The 19,238-nt window shown below is 40.2% G+C and overlaps 1 protein-coding gene across 1 annotated transcript in view; it reads right to left on the bottom strand.

Moving 5' to 3' along the window:
• The window catches only part of LOC146712726 (uncharacterized), a 38,927-nt gene that overhangs the window by 8,939 nt on the left and 10,750 nt on the right, over nt 1–19,238 (bottom strand). The window contains exons 5-6 of the mRNA XM_085436981.1: nt 7,357–7,683; nt 6,004–6,327 (exon numbers count right to left, since the gene is read on the bottom strand). Of these exons, the coding sequence (XP_085293107.1) occupies nt 6,004–6,327; nt 7,357–7,683 (651 nt within the window). The remainder of the gene's footprint in view (nt 1–6,003; nt 6,328–7,356; nt 7,684–19,238) is intronic.

Raw genomic sequence — 19,238 nt, 5'->3', positions numbered from 1 at the left:
CATATTCTATAAAATCATATGTTTGTAGTGGCTGTCCTGTGAGGACCACGTCTCTCTAAACAAACAGCTGTTAATGAGCTCACAAACACAGGCCTACAGCTGGATTTGAAAAAGTCCATTCAATAGAAAATCAACAGTCACAGCTGGATTCAAAGGCTTGAGCTCTGTGTGACATGGTTACCTGTCAGCATCTACAGGGGGATTCAAATATGAAGGAAACATGAAGGTGGTGCATTAGAAAAACTGCTGCTTTCAAGCAGAGCAACAAACTGTTTGAACTGATCCAACTTTATTCACACAGACAAAGATTTGTGCATCAGCTGCTGTAACATTTGTAATGAGCATTAATATTAATAAGTGTGAGTGAACAGAGCTGCTGCAGCAGTGAAACTCTCACTGACTGATGTCACGTGAGGCCTTGTTGGCTATTTTATAGCAAAGCACGCTAAGAAAGGAAATCCAGCCACACTGTAGCCGACTGTCTGCATTGTAATCAGGCTGCAATGTAGGGACGTGTCTACAAAGAAGCTCCAGCTGAAAGGATTACAGCAGGTTAGTGTGATGACAGATAGAGGTGGAAATGTACTGACATGGAAAGAGTGTGTTGAGAAGCTGGAAGAGTGACGTGTGAGCAGCAGCTTCATGACAAGAACAAGCACTTCAGATGTACAGAGAAGGTCAGGAGGAGCTGCACTGTTTCTGTGTGCATGCAAACAATGGTTGGTGCAGTACATGTATGAGGACAGAGAGACAGTGGGAAGGTTTGCAGCAGCAGGGAAAGATGGGTTCCTGCTGGGGCTGGGATTACATCAGAAATCCACTCTGAGCCCTTCTTGTTAGCAGTGCTGATGGACAGGCTGGCAGATGAGCTCAGGCAGGAGTCTCAGCAGCTCTGTTTGCTGAGGACATTGTGATCTGTAGTGAGAGCAGGAAGCAGGTGGGTGGAAGAGAGCCTGGACAGGTGGAGGTATGCTCTGAAGAGAAGAGTGTGTGTGAAGAAGCTGGAGACACGACAGTGAAGATGAAGGAGTGGAGGTGGTGATGGTGGATCAGTTTAAATACATGAAGTCCTCCATACAAAGCAGCAAAGTCCCAAAGAGGTGAAGTGACAGTATAGCAGGATGGAGTGGGTGCACACATGTATCAGCTGTGATCTGTGACAGGAGGACAGCAGCTACAGTCAACATGAAGCTTTACAGCCTAGTGAGGCTGTGATGATGGAGACATGACACAACGACAGGAGGCGACCTGGAGGTGGCAGAGTAGAAGATTTGAACAAGTGAGCAGAATAGAAAGGATGGAAATGAGTGGGTGACAGGGACAGCTCAGGCTGAGGAGTCTACAGGACAAAGACAGAGAGGAAGGCTGAGACTGATGAACAGCAAACGTGCAGAAGAGGGACGCTGGATATATCCATGCACCATGTTGGACCTGGAACTACCAAACATCAAGTGTTTGTATGGAAAACCTGAAGCAGCCCAGGAAACGTGTCCATCCATAATATTTGTGTCATTAGTCTTTCTATAGTCACCTGAACACAACACAAATAACACACAAACCAACAATCAGCAGGGTTTGTGTTGTTTTACGTTCAGTAACCATGAAGCACGACTGCAAACATTTAGTATCACAAGTAGCAGCTAAAGCATCAAATAAATGTTCCACCTGCTGTGTTTACACACAAATGTTGTGTTTATTTTTACGTGTGTGTGATCTTGACTTTAGCCTCATCATTGTTTTCCACAAATATACTGCACAGCATCATTTCCTGCTTCTGGTTTTCACACTAAATCTCTCAGCTTGAAAATAATTGGTTGTTGTTGGTAGAAGTTATCAAATGAATGAAAATGATGAACAGACTTAATAACAGGACTTCAAGAAGCTCAAACCTGGAACCTTTGGTTTGTTACTGGATTAAATGAAGACATTACCTGACCTGACATCTGATCCTCTGTTTTAGTAAACCCATCTTTTCTCTACTCAGCAGTTTAGTTCTTTTATTGTTTGAATCAAAGCCTCAGGTGGGATGATGTCACTTCCTGTCAGCAGAGGAAGCAGTTGTTGTTGACGGTCGCTTTGCAGCCACAAACTCTGCACAAGCAAGAATAAAGAGCGTAGAAGACTTCAAATCCTTCCTGTCTCAGTGTTTTTATCAGCTGATGCTCTAAAATGTTCAGAGCTGAAGCTCCGCCCACGTGGTTGCTTAGTTACACATACACAAGTACATGATTGGACCTTAAATACAATCAGACATGACAGCACAGCTCTAACACAGCACTGTTTTTAAGCTGTTTCAAATATGACAAATAATACTGACAGATTGAGTCCACAGATGTGTTTGATGTGTTTAATCAGTCACAGCACCAGTGTCCCTCACAGCTGTGGATGTGTTCAGCTTCTCCTGCTGGGCTCAGTTTATATACAAACATGTGTTTGTTCTAAATGTTACAATACTTTCAGTTTGCTTTTATTAAGTTTACAGTTTAAAAAGTGAACTTTAGCCTTAATGAGCTGAAGCTGCAACACTGAATGAAACCAAACATGTCTGATGTTATTTTCCTGTTGTTGAATATTAAATCACTTTATTACTGAATGACTGTTTCTGTCTGATGACATCACAGTCCACACTTCCTGTTACAAATCTGAGTCACTTTAGTATTTTCCACTCAGATGATGTCATTTTAATGAAAGCGCTCTTCGTCCTATCTGACCACAGTCCCAGTCTGAACCATATACTATCCACACAGCTGCTTACTGCTTCATATTATGTGGAGCACTAAAAGCAGCCTTTGTGTCGAGCTACTGGGAATCTACGAAACCATTAAAGAGGACAAAATGATTGTGTCTGTAGTCGCAGCATCACGGTTCTTCTGATGTGCTGGGATTTGACCACAGCCTCCTCCAGGGTTCACTGACAATGGTCCAAAGAAGAGAAGCTGTCCAGTGAGCAGCAGCTCTGTGTGAAAATACCTGGTTGGTGTGGATGTTTCTAGCAGGAGAAGCAAATCTGACATCATCTCAAAGCAGTTCTTCAAACATGAAAATCACTTCACTGGATTCAAATCCACCAAGTCTGGATCCAATAGAGCAGCTGTGGCTGTGGTGGAAGTGGATATTTGCATCATGATGTGGAGATGACACGTGTGCAGTAACTGTGTAACACTATCATGTTAACATGGTGAAAATGTGTCCTTGTTAAAACTGTACTACAAAGAATGAAGCAGCTCTGAAGGAAAAAGGGCTCCAGCCCATTACTAACAAGGTGGACCTAATGAAGTGGCCAGGAAGTGTGGCAGTAATGGCTTGTTTGTAAAAGCCAAAAATCAAACACATGATTTTAGCTCTGTACGTTCCACTTTTTGGGTCTCAGATGATAAAGAAGCAGATTTATTTACATCTATAACTGCTTATTCAGCTCCTGGTGGTGGGAGGTGGATTCAGGCCGACGTTCATCAAACCTAAATGAATTATTGGTCCTAACAGTAAGAGGCCACATGTATTAATGAGTGCTGGAAACCTCCATGTGTGTCTGCACAGGTGGAGATCACTGGAGAAGCTGAAAGCTTTGGTGCTTTTCTACTAGTTGGGACGACTCTGTGAAAATCTGCTGACAGTCTGAGCAAGTTTTTGGACTCTTGCTCACAAAGTAAAAGACATTTTACAAAGTGAACAGAAAAGAAACTTGTTCTGAGTGTGAGTGTTGTTGTGGATGCTGATGGATTGTTTCATGTTCTTCTGTTTCAAGTTGAATGAACAGCTCGTCTCCATGTTTATAAGCTCACATGATGCCTGTGCAAAGTCTCTGTTAGCTGCAGAGCTCTGAAACTTCACACAGCTTTGGATGATAACATGGAGAAAGGATGTGGAGATGTTCACACTTCTGCCAGAAATCATCTTCTAGTTATTGTGACTCAGACATGACTGATTATAGATGAACCACACAGGGCTCAGTTTTAGGCCCCTTCTGTCTCTATTTGCTCCCACTTGGTTTCATACTTCATCTGTTATGTGGATGACAGTCAGAGTTATGTCCCTATTAAAAACAATGACACATACTCTGTTAGACTGTTGCTCGAGAGTCTTGATGACAAAGGTCTGGACGACTCTCACATAGACAGCAGTGATGGTTTTGGCAGCAGCCTCTGTGGATCTGGGTTTCTTGGTCCAGCATATCAAACCAACTATCACAAACCTCGAGGTTAAAGTGGAGACTGATGTGAAGCTTTGCAGTCAGATCAGGTCTGTCGTTACATCGTTTATTCTAATTAACTCAGCCGGTCAAACTTAAGCGATTCTTTCAGGCAGCACTTTGAGACAGTAGTCCACACTGTGGTCACTCTGCTGGATCACTGTGATGCTCTTTATGTGGGGTTAGTGGTTGCTCCATCACTCGTCTCCAGATGGTGTAAGAGGCTGCTGTGTGTCTTTGTGCTGCTGCAGATGTCAGTAAATGTGGCCCTAAATGCTCCTTCTTTAAAAAGTTCATACTTTGTAATGAAAGGAGATTTTTCAGCGGCTCCTCCTGTTAACATGACCTGCATAAAACCGCAGGGTTAGAACAGGCTGTGGTGAAGTAAGATGTTCTGTAGTCCATTGTCTGCACATTGTAGTTTTAACACAGCGTCACATCGTTAAGGAGAGACGAGAGTAACGTTGTTCCAGTTCTCACAACAGGACTCTTCTCTTTTCCTCAGCAACTCTCCTACCCACTGTTCCTTGAGCTCACTGAATCTTTCATCGAGATCAAAGAAAGTAGGATGGAGCAGACATGGAAAGCTTTTAATGAAGTCTGTGGGTTTGAACTGCTTTACTCAGAGCTGGATTTTTAGATACTATTTTTATATTTTGTTGTTCACATTTTCTTTAATGTTTTTGCCCCCAGAGCTGTGATTTTCTTAAAAGGTTGACTCTATGACTTTCTTCACCTGTTCAGAAAGGTTTTTGTCCTTTCACATTTGGACCGTCCACACAAATATTTCTACATTACAACATGTTACCTTTCAAACTAAATCTCGTACATGCACCTTGATGATTCAGTAACTCTATTATGACTTTTTCCATTTGGGTAAGTGTGACAGAAAATACAAACAAAAACCTGTATCTACAGCACTGACCTCTGACCTTTGACCTGTATCTACAGCACTGACCTCTGACCTTTGACCTGTATCTACAGCACTGACCTCTGACCTTTGACCTGTATCTACAGCACTGACCTCTCAGTTTCAGCTGCACTTGTTTCTTCAGCAGGATGTTTCCCTCCCTGCTGTAGACGGTGCATCTCTCAGGATGGACCAAACTGTAACTTGTGCCGATTTCTGGGATGTTTTTCTGTTCTCACAGCTTAAGTATGGCTCGTTTCACCTGCATGGAGAGCTTCTTCAACGCATGTTGTCAAAATCTTCCAAATACAAGCACCACACCTCAAATCAACTCCAGGCCTTTATCTGGTTAATTGAGCATAATTGACATAATGAAAAAGAATAGCCCACACCTTCACATGAAACAGCCTTTGAGTCAACTGTCCAATTACTTTTGGTCCGTTTAAAAAAAAAAGGGGGGGTGTGGCACATGTGAAGGAGCTGAAACTCCTAAACCCTTCATCCAATTTGAATTTGGATGCTCTGTAATGAAAGCTGAGAGTCTACAAAGTAGCTTTTTTTCCTCTTCTTCTTTGACCTTTTGGTGTTGGTTAATGTACCGTGTGTGCACTGTGCTGTGCTGTGGGCCAACATGTGACCTACATTTTACAGTGGGGCCCACAGGGAACTGTAGACTGTCGATCGTGTGAGTCTCTGAGGCGGCCCACTTGCTGGGTAACTCAGCAGAATAACCTGAATGATCTTTTCAGGTCAGAAAACAAAAAAAGTTTGAAGGAACCTTTTAGCTTCCTCAAAAGCTGCTGAGAGAAGTTCTTGCTAATTTGGTTGGAAAACAGCAACAGAACAAAACAGCAGTATCTACAGCACTGACCTCTGACCTTTGACCTGTATCTACAGCACTGACCTCTGACTTTCAGCCTCACTTCTTTCTTCATCAGGATCTTCTTCTTCTTGTTGTAGACGGTGCAGGTGTAGGTGGAGTTGTCTCCATCTGTGGGGTATTTCAGGGTCAGACTGAGGTCTCCAGTTTTCAGCAGGTTTTGCTTCATTGCTGTTCGGCCTCTGTAATCCTGGTCCTGTTCTTCAGGCCAGTCAGAGCCGTTCTCATACACGTGGACCTTCCTGTTTTTCATGTCCTTCCACTCCACTTTAGCATCTTTAGGCAGGTGAACTTTGGTGAAGGGCAGCTGGACAGACTCCACCCCTGAATCCACCTCCACCTGACGGACTGAGAGACAGAGAGGAGAGTTTGTGTAGGAGGAGAATGTAAAAAAAAACTTTGTGGTGCCCCCACCCACCACCATCAATGTCACTGGACGACATCACGAAAAGGACCACGAGGAGTACATGTACTTGAGTACATGTTTAATCTATTCATACTTTAATAACTTTAATGCAGAGGTGGCACAGATGGTAGAGCAGGTCACCTACTAACTGGAAGGTTGGTGGTTTGATCCCAGTCTGCTCCAGTATGCATACCTACTATCCTTGGGCACGGTACTAACCCAATGTTGTTCTGCGATGCATCCAGTATAAATGTGTGTGGATGGTTAGTTAAGAAAAGCGCGATATAAGAACCAGTCCATTTAGCATTTCTACTCTACCCTACTTTATACCAGTATTTTAAAATTATATAAGTACAGTGGAACCCCGACTTACGAATACCTCATTTAACGAAAAATTCAAGTTACAAAGGCACTGAACGAAAATATTTCTGCCTGTGTTACGGCAAAATGCCCGAGTAACGAAATCCGCTGTCTCTGATTGGCTGAGCCTACAATGCCCACAATGCCTTCCGAATCATGTGACAACCCCTTGGCTTTCGTACTTGCGCTTCGCTGTTCCACTTGAACGACGTATTGTTGTTGCAGTTAGCAATTAGCCTATAGCCTATCATTCACTCAAAAGGCGCGATGGGTGCTTCGACTTACGAAAGACCCTCGGGAACGAATTAATTTCGTAAGTCGGGGTTCCACTGCATTTAAAATTCTTAACAGCTGTAATTATCCAACCACATAATGCATATGACTGCAAAAAGTACCATTCTACACTATGACTGTATTTAGTGTCGGCACTCAGTATAAATCTATTGTAATTGAAGAACTTGTGCACTATTGAGCAGGTTCAGTTTGTACATTTTAAGTTGGGCTGAGTTCTTAAAAAATGTTGGAAGTTTCTACCAATGCTTCTTCAGTTTAAAAATGTAAATATCTTTTTTAAGCTGATGAACGTTTCCACTTAGTTGTTAATCACTGACCTCTGACCTGTAGCACCACTTCCTTCTTCATCAGGATCTTTCTCTCCCTGCTGTAGACGGTGCAGGTGTAGATGCCTCCTTCTCCATCTGTGGGGTGTTTCAGGGTCAGACTGAGGTCTCCAGTTTTCAGCAGGTCTTCATTCATCTTCGTTCGGTCTCTGTAATCATGGTGCTGTTCTTCAGGCTGGTCAGAGCCGTTCTTATACACGTGGACCTTTTTATAACCACCGTCCTTCCACTCCACTTTAGCGTCTTCAGGCAGGTGAAGTGTGGTTTTGCAGGGCAGCTGGACAGACTCCACCCCTGAATCCACCTCCACGGGGGGGACTGAGAGGACAACAAAGCACAACATGAGCTGTACGGACAGCAGCAGCAGCAGAGTTAAAAATGTTACAAATTGAAATGGAACAATTTTCTCTCCTTAATTGTATAAAGTGACATAAAGAGGAAGCCATACATCGACTCTATGCAGAAAAACTGAACCCAAGCTCATCTCAAGTGGACCAAATGACTGTTAAACCATGTGTGTGGTCAGATGAGTCCACGTTTAAGCCTGGTTCTCTGATTGAAAGAAACATCCAGATTGTTATAAACGCCCAGGAGCTTTGATGGTATGTATGTATATCCATGGGTGGGCTGCATCATCATCAAGTGATTACAAACTGTCATTAAAAGCAAAGGTGATCTAACACAATGGTAAATATGCCTCTGCCCCAACATTTGGTGAGTATGTTGCAACCATCAAATTCTGAATTTGGGTATTTTCACCAATGTGCACCACGATGTCTTTGTTATTTCTCACTGGAAAGACATTTGAATTATTTTACATGAAGCAGGAATTCTAATTTTACATTTTATTTTAAAACCTACTTATTCATCTGTAACCTGACAGGGATAAAATATATACAAATATGGATGAGACAGTAAAGATGGAGACAGTGAGTACATCACTGAGTTATTATCAGGTCAGGATTAAATCTGTAGCCTACATCTTTCTTACTGTGATTCTGCTTTATCATTCACAACTGACTGAAGATGTACACAAAATAACAAACTAATCTCTAACTGGGATTTTAGTGTTTGTAGAAAAGTAAGTTTATGCAAATGTGCTAGACCCCTAAGAAGGACAAAAAACCAAGGGATCAGTTTACCCTGCCTGGGATAAGTTCACCAGGGCAGCACCCTGGAGCCAGGACTGGAGAAGTACTTAAAGGGAGAACACCTGGTGACACAATATGAGCTTGTCCTCCTGTAGGCTCACCACCCGTCAGAGATGCCATAGGGATCAGGTGGCGATCCATTAATTGACTACTCAGGCCGACTCTTGTGGCATGAACGTCGCCTCTCTGGTGGGGAAAGAGCCTGAGCTAATGCCTGAGGTTGGGAGATGCTGACTAGATATAATCAGTCTCATCTGAACACATACCTTGGGCTGTGGAACCAGTTTACTGGAGAGGGGCTCTTTTCACACTGGACTTGCCCTCAGGCAGTGGGCAGGGGTGGGTGTGTTGTATCTTGTCAACTTGGGGGTTTTCCGTAGAGATCCTGTGGGGGTGCTTCGGGAATATTGCCCAGTGCTGCAAACCACTCAATCCCTGTACAACCACAGTGAGAGGTTGGTCCACATCGCTGGCAATAAGTCGGAGTTGTTCCTGGTGGGTGATGAACTTTGCCGGGGCTGCCTGTTCATAACTTTTTCTTTCACTTTGGTGGCCTCAGGATCTCGTCTGGTTTTTGAGGAAAAAGTGGTTCTATTGGCTTCATCACATCTGAGAGGGGATGACCGATGGATTGGGGCTCTGCAGTAATGCGGACTCTGCATCGGTCCATCATGATGAAGAGAGAGCTGACCATGAAAACAAAGATGTTGGAGCCAGCTGAGGTGGATGCCTGCCGGGTGAAGTGTGCTGGGGATGTCCTACCTGCTACCCTGTGGCAGACCTGGAGAAATTACATCTCTCAGCTGGGCTGCGAACACCTCAGCTTAAACCTGGATGAGCAGGTGGAGGCGGCTGTGGGGAGATCTGGGCTTCTCTACTTAGACTGCTGCCACCACCAAGAGATGGATGGATGGACGGATGGATGGATGGATGGATGGATGGATGGATGGACGGATGGACGGACGGACGGATGGATGGATGGACGGAAGATGTACTATGAGCTTAGATAGGGAGTTTATAAATGTGGAAATGACACCAAGAGCTTCCAGGGAGGAACTCTTACCATTAAAACAACATTTTAAACAGAAGGCTGCTTATTTTGTTATTGTTCTGTTGTAAATACCATGTCACATTACCATATCATAACTCTGACTTACAAGCAGGAGAATTATACAATTATTTTGATGGTATAGGGCTGATAGCAGCCTCCACTGAACACATCAACCTAAACTAGCTGATTATTATCACAGAGGTCACTGGAAAAACCTCAGAAATGAAGTAGAACACTGTCAGAGACTTTATTTATTTTAAGACACACACACACACACACACATTCCTGTCTTGCATAACGACTGAGGACCGGGTAAGTGTACTATCAAAGTGAGGACCACCATTTCTGCTACACTTGCAGACAAACCTTTGCCATTTTTGAACACTGGGTGGCTCTCTAACACCAAAAATCACCTCAAAATCTTAAAACACTCAAGTAAAAAAAAAATCTCATTCTACTATCAGAATGAGGACCTTGTCATTGAGTGCTATTCAGGTGATTTTCCACCAGGGGGTGCTTTTGTGTTCGTTTCTGTCTATATGTTTTTTTCTGTTTGCATTTACTCCTTGACATTTTCTATTTTAGTGCAACCAAATAATGTTAAAGTTAAACAGTCTCAACTTTATACATAAATAGAATAACTAAAAAGTTCTGATAATCTATCAAGACAACCCTACATAACAAAAGGTAGTATTACATTTCAAATACCGCTGTAGATTTTATTAATAATTACCAAGGAAATTCCCACAATGCTGCAACAAGAGCAAATTCAGTTTATTTCACAATGTAACATCCTTCCAGAGGAATAATAATTGCTATTATAACAATGAAGACAACTATTAAGTCTAATGACTTACAACTAAAATAGTGATCAATAACTTTGATCAGTTTGTTTTGACTTCTGCCAAAAAGAAAAATCAGTAAAGCTTAGGATGGCTACAACTGTACCAGTATGACCTTCCTGCTTCCTACATAATTCCCAGCCGTCTTTGCACTGCCGTCTTCTCTGCTTCACTCCATGGCCTCTTGACCTTCGCACGGGGGATCTCTACAAATAACACAAAAGACAACATGGACTGTTAACTTTACAACATGTATGTAACCGTAGTTTTTTTGTTTTTGTTTTGATTTTGAAATGGGGTTCTGCTTGTGTATATTTACAGAAAATGCCAAACCAAACTGTAGGTTCAACAATTTACTCAACATTTTGTACCCAAGATATGTAGTAAGCACTTTTAAATTAAGTATTTTGAGTTCACAGAAACATGAGATCAGTTATTGAGTAATATACCTACGGAGTGAAACAGCAGCCAATTTACTTTTATACATTTTGTTTTCAAAGGTACATGTTGCATCTAGCCTTTTAAAATAAGATGCTAACTAGTTATTAGTCCTGTTAAAATCATTCATCATAACAATATTCTTGTAAAAAAACAAAAAAACTGTCAGACTTTAATAATTTGCTATTGTTTTAAATAAGGCAAATATTTCTGATGTACTAGTAATAAAAAAAACCTGTGCTGTTGGTAGTAGTTCTAATCTAGTTAACTGACATCACATATTTTAAGTCAATTTTTTTTTTTATTATGAAATACAATTGCTAATATCCTTGACAATGTAACAAATTACCTAGATCATGATTCAGAACCAAACATAACTGATTGACATGATCTTTTCATTTTATCTGAATTTATGCGTTTTATTTGACAAACTGTCACAGTTTTGCGACTGGCGCACAGATACAATACCAAAGAGCAGAATTAAGTTTTGTCTATCATTAGTCATAAGGCCTGTACTACAAAGCACATTCAACACATCAAGGCTATCTTTCCATAATCTGGATTCACTTAACCTGAAAGTGGCGATCTGGATAAGTGGTCACAAAAAGCTTAACCTGCATGGTCGCATGAAAGGGGTGGCATTGTGAGCATCTGTTCACTAATGATTATTGAAAAGCGTACTGGAAACAGAAGCTGATTTTTCAAAAGATAAAAGTATAGTATTAGGCAAATATGAAGATATTAAAACAGACTGCAGCATAACTAAGGGAGGATTCAGGGTCACCTGGTCCAGCCTGAAATATATGCTTTAGCAAAAAGGAAAGTTTGAAGCCTAATGTAGTCTACTCGATGAGCTTTGTTGCTTGTACTTGCCGTTTCTTGCTGTCTTTTCACAAACCTCTCACTGAAAATGATGGTCCATACTGTCAATCTAGTTCACTTTACAAATTTTGATTTTAAAACACAACATCTGTGTGTGTAATTGGTGGAAACTAAAATACGCATTGTAAAAAAAAATAACATTGAGATAAAGTAGTTGTCTTTAATTGGTAAATCATAGGACCTTAAACAGGTATTTTCTATGATAATATAACAAGACATTTTCAGCCTGCATTTTTTTTTTTAATTCCAGACTTGTGAAATGACCTGCAGAACCCTGCCATGTGTTTTGTAGTGCTGTTCTTGCAAAGTGTGAACTCACGCAACACAGCAGGTTAAACTAGTCACTCACCAGAATAGGTAGCCTAACAAATCATAAATGTAACAATAAAAGTGAAGCAATCATTCTTTCAGCTGAACTCTTTAGGGGTCATCACAGCGGATCATCTCCTCAACCTCCTCCTATACCAGCATCCTCCTCTGTCACACCAACCTTCTGCCTGTCCTCCTTCACATCCATGAACCTCCTCTGAGGTCTTCCTCTTCTCGTCCTGCCTGGCAGCTCCATCATCAACATCCCTTGGCAGCCTCCTCTGCACATGTCCAAACCATCTCAGCCTTGTCTCTCTTTGTCTCCAAACCTCTGACCTGAGCTGTCCCTATGATGTAGTCATTTCTAATCCTGTCCATCCTGGTCATTCCCAATGAAAATCGTCATAGCTTTCCTCACTACCATTTTGTAAACCTTTCTTTTCCCTCTTGCTGCTTTCCTTTTATAACACATCACCCCTGACACCCATCTCCACCCCCTCTGAATTCTCCTCTTCAACTTACTGTAAAGCAATACTTAAACATTTTCAATAATTTTTCTAATTACCAACAAAATAATTCTGGATCAATATTATCAAGAATTTTGTGTTTGTGTAGGCATATATTCTGCCACAGAGGACAAAACTATAAGGAAATAAAGTCATGTCTACAACCTGATTCATATACTGCAAACAGAAAATTTTAAATACATTTAAAGCTTAAAACATCTCACCCTTTGCTTTGGCCACTTTGGTTTTTCCCCTTTTCCTCAAAGCCAGTCTTGCTTCCTTGCTCTCTTCTAAAACAGAAACACACAAACAATGGTAGCTGTTATTGTACAAAGCAGATTGTACTGGAATAGAATTTGAGTAGAATACATACAACAGTGTCACTACATTTCAGACAAAAGCTTAAACTCACCATCTACATCTGAACTCTCTTCACTGGTGGGCTCCGGTCTCTTTTGAGAGGAGAAATGCTCAGAACTTCCACCTGAAAAACAGAAACATTCATGTGCCACATCTTCCTAATTCACTGTGTTTTTGTACTGAATGACTCTGTAAAAAACCTGACCTTCATCCATCTCACTGCCTCCTCCTTTTTCATTTCTCTGGGGGACACGGAGTAGCTGCTATGTCAAATATTAGCCATCTGGAGTCACAAAAAACTTCAAACACAAACAGTATTGTTGACAAATATGACAAAAAACAAAGATGCAACAACAACGTGCAAAGGAGCAATCTTAACTTCTCCAAGTGTCACTATGTCATCCTAGAAATGAAATTACCCTTCTTTTAGTTAAGATAATTAAAACAATGCAGCACAACCATTCAAAGGTGCCATTTGTGTAAACATGCACTGGACAAATGTAACAGTTTTTAATTTAGAATCTGGGTCGTGGTGATAAAACCACAAATCTCTGAGATGTCCTTTTTTCATGTGTTGTGAGTCTAGTTCTTGCTGTAATAAAAGAGCTCACTATAGAGTGAGTGTACATGATCAAGTGTTATCTGTTGTATAGACTACTGAGCACTGAACTAGGCCAACAGTGTGTTTCTTTGGCTGTAACATGCCACCCAGTTCATTTTACCATTAGGAACCCAAGCTAACAGGTTAACGTCACTCTCTAATATTAGTCAATGTCACATACATAACTTGCAGTTGCATAGCAGTTTATCAAAAATGCAGCTTATTCATGAGGCAGTATACCAACAGCTGTACTAGTGAGCAGGTAACACTTACCACCACTATCAGAACAGCCATTATCACTGCATGCGAGCGCCACGTTATCGTCTGCAATGTAAGAAATAAATATTGAAAGGATACAATTATATTTGGACATTTTTTATGAAGAGAGAAGTCTATAACATGACATTACTGTAAAATGTATAACCTAAGCTAATTTCTATTGTCATGAGCTTTAACCTCCTATGACCTGAACTCTTTCATGCCATTTTTAATTTCTCTTTGCTATTTGGGCTGATTGGGACCTGATGTAAAAACAAAGAATTATCTGAATTTTTTTTACTTCTCTTGTTTCTGAGAGGAGTGAGATCCACATACGAGGGCATTTGTTTTAAATTTCGATAGAACAGTGGCAGTATAATGTCCTTGTAGAGCAAAATTTAGTATTTTGGTCGAGACAAACCAAAATGTGATGTCCACATATGTGGACACCAGGTCCAAGGAGGTTAAAGTACACAACACTAACAATGCACCATAAAACAACAAGCAGGAGATCATGAATAGAAGACTAATCTTATTTTAAAACCAGTGCCCATTTAAATTTAAGATTATGCCAGTCAGGATTCAGTTTGAGGTCCTCTAGCAAGGAATTCTACATGTTCTCTCCTGAACAGGAAAAGCTGTTTCTCCAAACAGGGATTTAAGTGACATCAGCTTCCAGCTGGAAGCTAACAAAGCCAAAAACTAAATACGACCATAAGATCACTGAGCATGTGGGAAACCTGGTTAATAAGCATTTTTTTAAATTTGTTTCAGAAAAATACATTTATTAAAATCATCAACCAAAAATTTCTTTAAAACATACCACTGCTGTGATGCTGACTTTGTCCTATTGCTTGATTATATACCATGAGACGGTGTTTGTAAACACGTTATACATGAAATTAAATGTAAAATAAATTCTCAGTGGATCAAACTATCTGTTGCATAAATAAATTGAATATATCCAAATAAATTTGTCATTTGAAAATCTGCTCATCATTTCAACCTGCTTAATAACAAAAATTTTCACATGTGAAAAGATATGTTTTTAAAGTTATAAGACTTCACTGAGCTCGTGTATTCCTGGCTGTAAGTAAAATAAGATGTTGTGGTATGACCGTGGTATCAGACTGCAGAGGACTGCACAGGTCTGCAATGAGGACACAGGCTGCAAACAAAAGTTACGTTCAACAACTTTTTGTCTTTGTCTCCTGTTTCTGTTGTCTGTTTGGGACTGTTTCTCATATCTGGCTTACATCATTTATATTATAAAATGCTGAGTTTCAACCATGTGTTGTCCTTGTGCCATTTTCAGGTAAAGAGGCTTCAAATGATTTTCTGATCAATGCCTATTTTATTTACATTTTATGCAGAACGTGGGGCCGATGTGATGCACATGAGTATTGTTCTAGCAGCAGTTGTTCATATTATAAGCAACAAAGAATCACATTTAGAAAACAATCACGTCTGATCTAAGAATCACCTATTCCCACCTTAACTGATAATGATTCTTAATGCATATTATAGTTTGTAGTATCTGTTGTTTGGTCTGTTGTTTGACACTCCTACGTACGATTCAGTAACGATTAAAGACTACATGTTCAAATATTCGATAAGAAGGCACATACCTGTATTTGGCTTGCTGCCGTGGCTTCCTTCACCTAATACCAAAGACAAAAGTCAAAGTTACTTCTCAGTTACAGTTAAATAATCCAGTTACAGTCAATAATGACTTGGAGGTGATACAGTAAAAGTGCACCAACAGTTTTGATGCAGCCCATTACCCATTCATTTACAGTAGCTCACCTCAATAAATATACAGGTGTCTTAGCAGTGAGCGCTCATGCAGGTGAACCTGCTGTAAAAATTGTGACCTACAACTCTATCAAATTTAAAGTAAAACAAAAAAAAAAACATGGAGCATCACAACGTTTCACCCGTTTTAGATATAGTAGTATTAGGCATTTAAAAAACAGAGTGTCATATAGGAAAGCTTATATGCCTTCTGATGGCTACACTGTTAGAGTGACATCATTTCCTTTTTTAACATACTTTTATTAATTACTCTCTGTACATAAAGCAATATTAGGACAGCATGTTATTGTTTCCTCCAAGGTGAGTCTTATTATAACACTAAAACATAGCAGCCAAAGAGACAACACATAAACACACTTTCAATTGTTGGAAGGCACAATTATAACACACTATACAAAAGGCTTATATTTTGTATAAGCATGTACATTATTTGCTTTGAATAGCCAAATTAATACTACATGACAGCCTTGATGTTCCACAGAAAAACACTATCTGAAGCCCACTTCAGCAACAGAACACCAGGCCTTCTGTCCAGTTATGTTTGACGGTGAAAAACAAATGAGAGGAATAAGACAAACGAGGCTAAACGGAGCACGCTGCTCAGCTGGGTCATGCTGATGTGCGGCTACGTCAGTAAATATACTGGACGGACAGACGCTGCTCAGTCACTGAAACATCGACACCAACATAAAACTCCATGTTGGCGTAAACACGTGGGAACGTTTATATTTGATGGATAAAGGAGGACAATGATTTCAAGCATTTTGGATTGTAAACACTTTAAGACAACAAAAGTTAAAGCATTGCTACGCGCATGCGTCACACTTCAGTCGTTTCCTTTACATATTTTGAAATGCTAACTTGATAGATGTTATAGCTGGGCAACTGAGGTTGGGTTTTAACAAAAGATTAAAGCGCTCGGAATAAAAGTGCCTTTCGACTAAATCTAGGCTAAAATTGTGACTTAAAAAGAAGGGGACAAAACCCAGTCAAGCTATAAAATGCCTTAAAGAGATACCCTAAATAAAACGGTACAAACCACAGTTTGGCCGCTTGTTATCTTTAATAAAGTTTGTGAAGAATTAAAAAGCATTCCACTAAGCTGTGTTGTGGCGAATCCACTTAGCCAAAAAAATGGATCGGACATCAATTGGAGAAACGATAGTCTTTATATAAGGCTTCAAAAGGGGGAATGTACAACAAATAAACTGCTCGACATCAGAGCAACATATAATGGCTTCCCAAAACTTTCTTTGCTAGCTAAAAACCCAGAGTAACTTTTGTCTACCACAAAGGATTCTGGGAAACGCAGTTTTCTAATGAAAATACCTGTTAAATAAATTAAATCTATAATTAACAGCTCTCACTAAACATGTGACTAACACTTAAATCACTTACAAAATAATCCAAATGCTGTCATCAAACAAACTGCACTAAAGTTACAACAAGCTGTCTTGTTAAAAGGCTGGAACTCACACAGGTCTGCAACCAAACCACTGCATAGGATTTTTCATTTTAGACTTTTACTCACTGAAACCGTGAAAAATCTCTAACTTCATGTTTTCTTGCAAAAATCATGTTTTTACTGTAATTAAGCGTACATTTTTCCCCTTTAAACTGAAAACCAGATCCGATAATTATTTCTTACGTTAATTTTATATTTCTAAGAGCGAGACTGAAGAGAAATACAGATAGAAATTGCCAGAAATTGAGGGGGAGGGGACGGTAGGTTTGGCATAAAATTTAGTGTTAAATATATCACGAAGGAATCGGTTTTTGTTCCTATGTTCAATTATAAGAAAAATTATGCATAGTTAATTGTAATAAAATATAGATTGAGACGAACTTTATGCATTGTTCAATTAAAAAAAAGTATATTTACTGCCGTGTCATTAAGTTAAAAAAAAATTAAACTTAATGTAAGATACCTTTTTCTTTCGTTTCTTAGAAAGACAACATTTGCACAGTTTTCATATAGCAAAAATGTGAAATCTTACCTGCAGAAAGCGTGCTTTGCAGTCTTCAGAGCTCCACTTAAACGGCTACTCCGACTGTGGACTGAATGACGTCACATGCCCTGCAAAAGTTTGAGAGCTGCAGTGCAGGTGCGCGGGGGGAGGGTCACTGATGGAGGAGCAGAGAGAGCCAAAGTTTTCTCCTCAGCTCTGACTCTCAAACCTGATTTACAGGCTACAATATGTGAAATAAAGGAATCCTGACATTTATTTTAACTACAGTTTAGTACACATTATGAAATCACAAAATAAAATTTATCTAAAGTAAGATTTAGTTTTACAGTCTAATTAAACTTTATATATATCAGTAGTGGAAAGAGCCATTACCATATTATTTATTTATTTTACACACACACTAAACAGCTATATTAGGTACACTTTGCTAGTCCTGGTTTGGACTCTCTTTTGCCTTCAGACCTGCCAAAGTGCTGGAAACATTTACCTGCCCCTCCCCCACTGCAGCAGCTATGGGGGAGGTGCAGGGCATCAGTTAAGTTGGGAGCAGAGTGAGCTACAATTCTCTGCTCAGCTCTCACTCAGGCTCAGGCTTAGTGTACTGGCCAGAACACATGAAACAAAGGAACCCTGACATGTTTTACTACAATTTAGTACACATTATAAAAGCACATACCAAGATTTATCTAAAGTAAGATTTAACTTTACAGCCTAATTTTACTTTATATACATCAGTAGTGGAAAAGTACTTAGTATTTATCTAAAAGTATTATTACCATAGGGAAAAGAAATACATATATATACACACAGTGGACTCATTGCGAGCCCTTCAGGAGGCGAAATGATGCAATTTAATGCAAAATACGTATTTCATCTGCTATGATGGGAAAGCCAGATATTTCATAGATGAAACTTTGAAATATCTGGCTTTTGATGATGATCAAACATTATTTTTTCTGCATATAGGGGAGAAGCATGTTAGGAGTCGAAGAGAAGGACAGGCAGGAGCGTGGAGGTACTATGACTGGCAAAGGGAGAGAGCTGGCTGATATGACTGGAGAGAAGGAAGGTAGATTTACTGTGTGTGCAGGAGACCAGGTTGAAGGTTGGATGTCAGTTAGAAGAGAAAGAGGAATTCTGCAGTTAGTTTGATAAAGTGGTAGAGAGTGTTGATTGGAGCAGACTTCAGTAGCCATGTAGGTGAAGGAAAGAGAGATAATGAGGTGTTAGATAGGTATAGTGTTAAGCAGAGAAATGCACAAGGTCAAAATTAGGAAGATGGAAATGGCTGGGGTGAACTCATACTTCAAGAAGAAGGAGGAACAGAAGGTGACGTAGAAGAGTGGAAGAAAGTGTACACAGGTGGCTTACATCCTAAACAGAAGGGTCAGTCTGAAAGAGATAGGAGACTGCAAGGTGGTGTCAGGAGAGAATGTAGCCATGCAGCATTGGACACTAGTCTATAGGATGACTTTGGACGTCAAGAAGAGGAAGAGAATGAAGGCAGAGACAAGAACTAAATGGTGGAAGCTGAAGAAGGAAGAATGTTGTGCAGTTGTTAGTTCAGGGAGGAGTAGACATTCTCTGGGTGGAAGGGAAGTGTTACCAGATGACTGGAAAAATACAACTGAAATGGTGAGAGAAAGGCAAAGAAGGTGTTTGGTGTATCTTTTGGAGAGAGAAAAGAGGA

The sequence above is a fragment of the Copadichromis virginalis genome, linkage group LG3, assembly GCF_057382275.1.
Source record: "Copadichromis virginalis isolate Kocher_CV1m ecotype Utaka linkage group LG3, C_Virginalis_male_GT1.1, whole genome shotgun sequence".
NCBI lineage: Eukaryota > Metazoa > Chordata > Actinopteri > Cichliformes > Cichlidae > Copadichromis > Copadichromis virginalis.
This window is presented reverse-complemented; position numbering and strand designations above follow the sequence as displayed.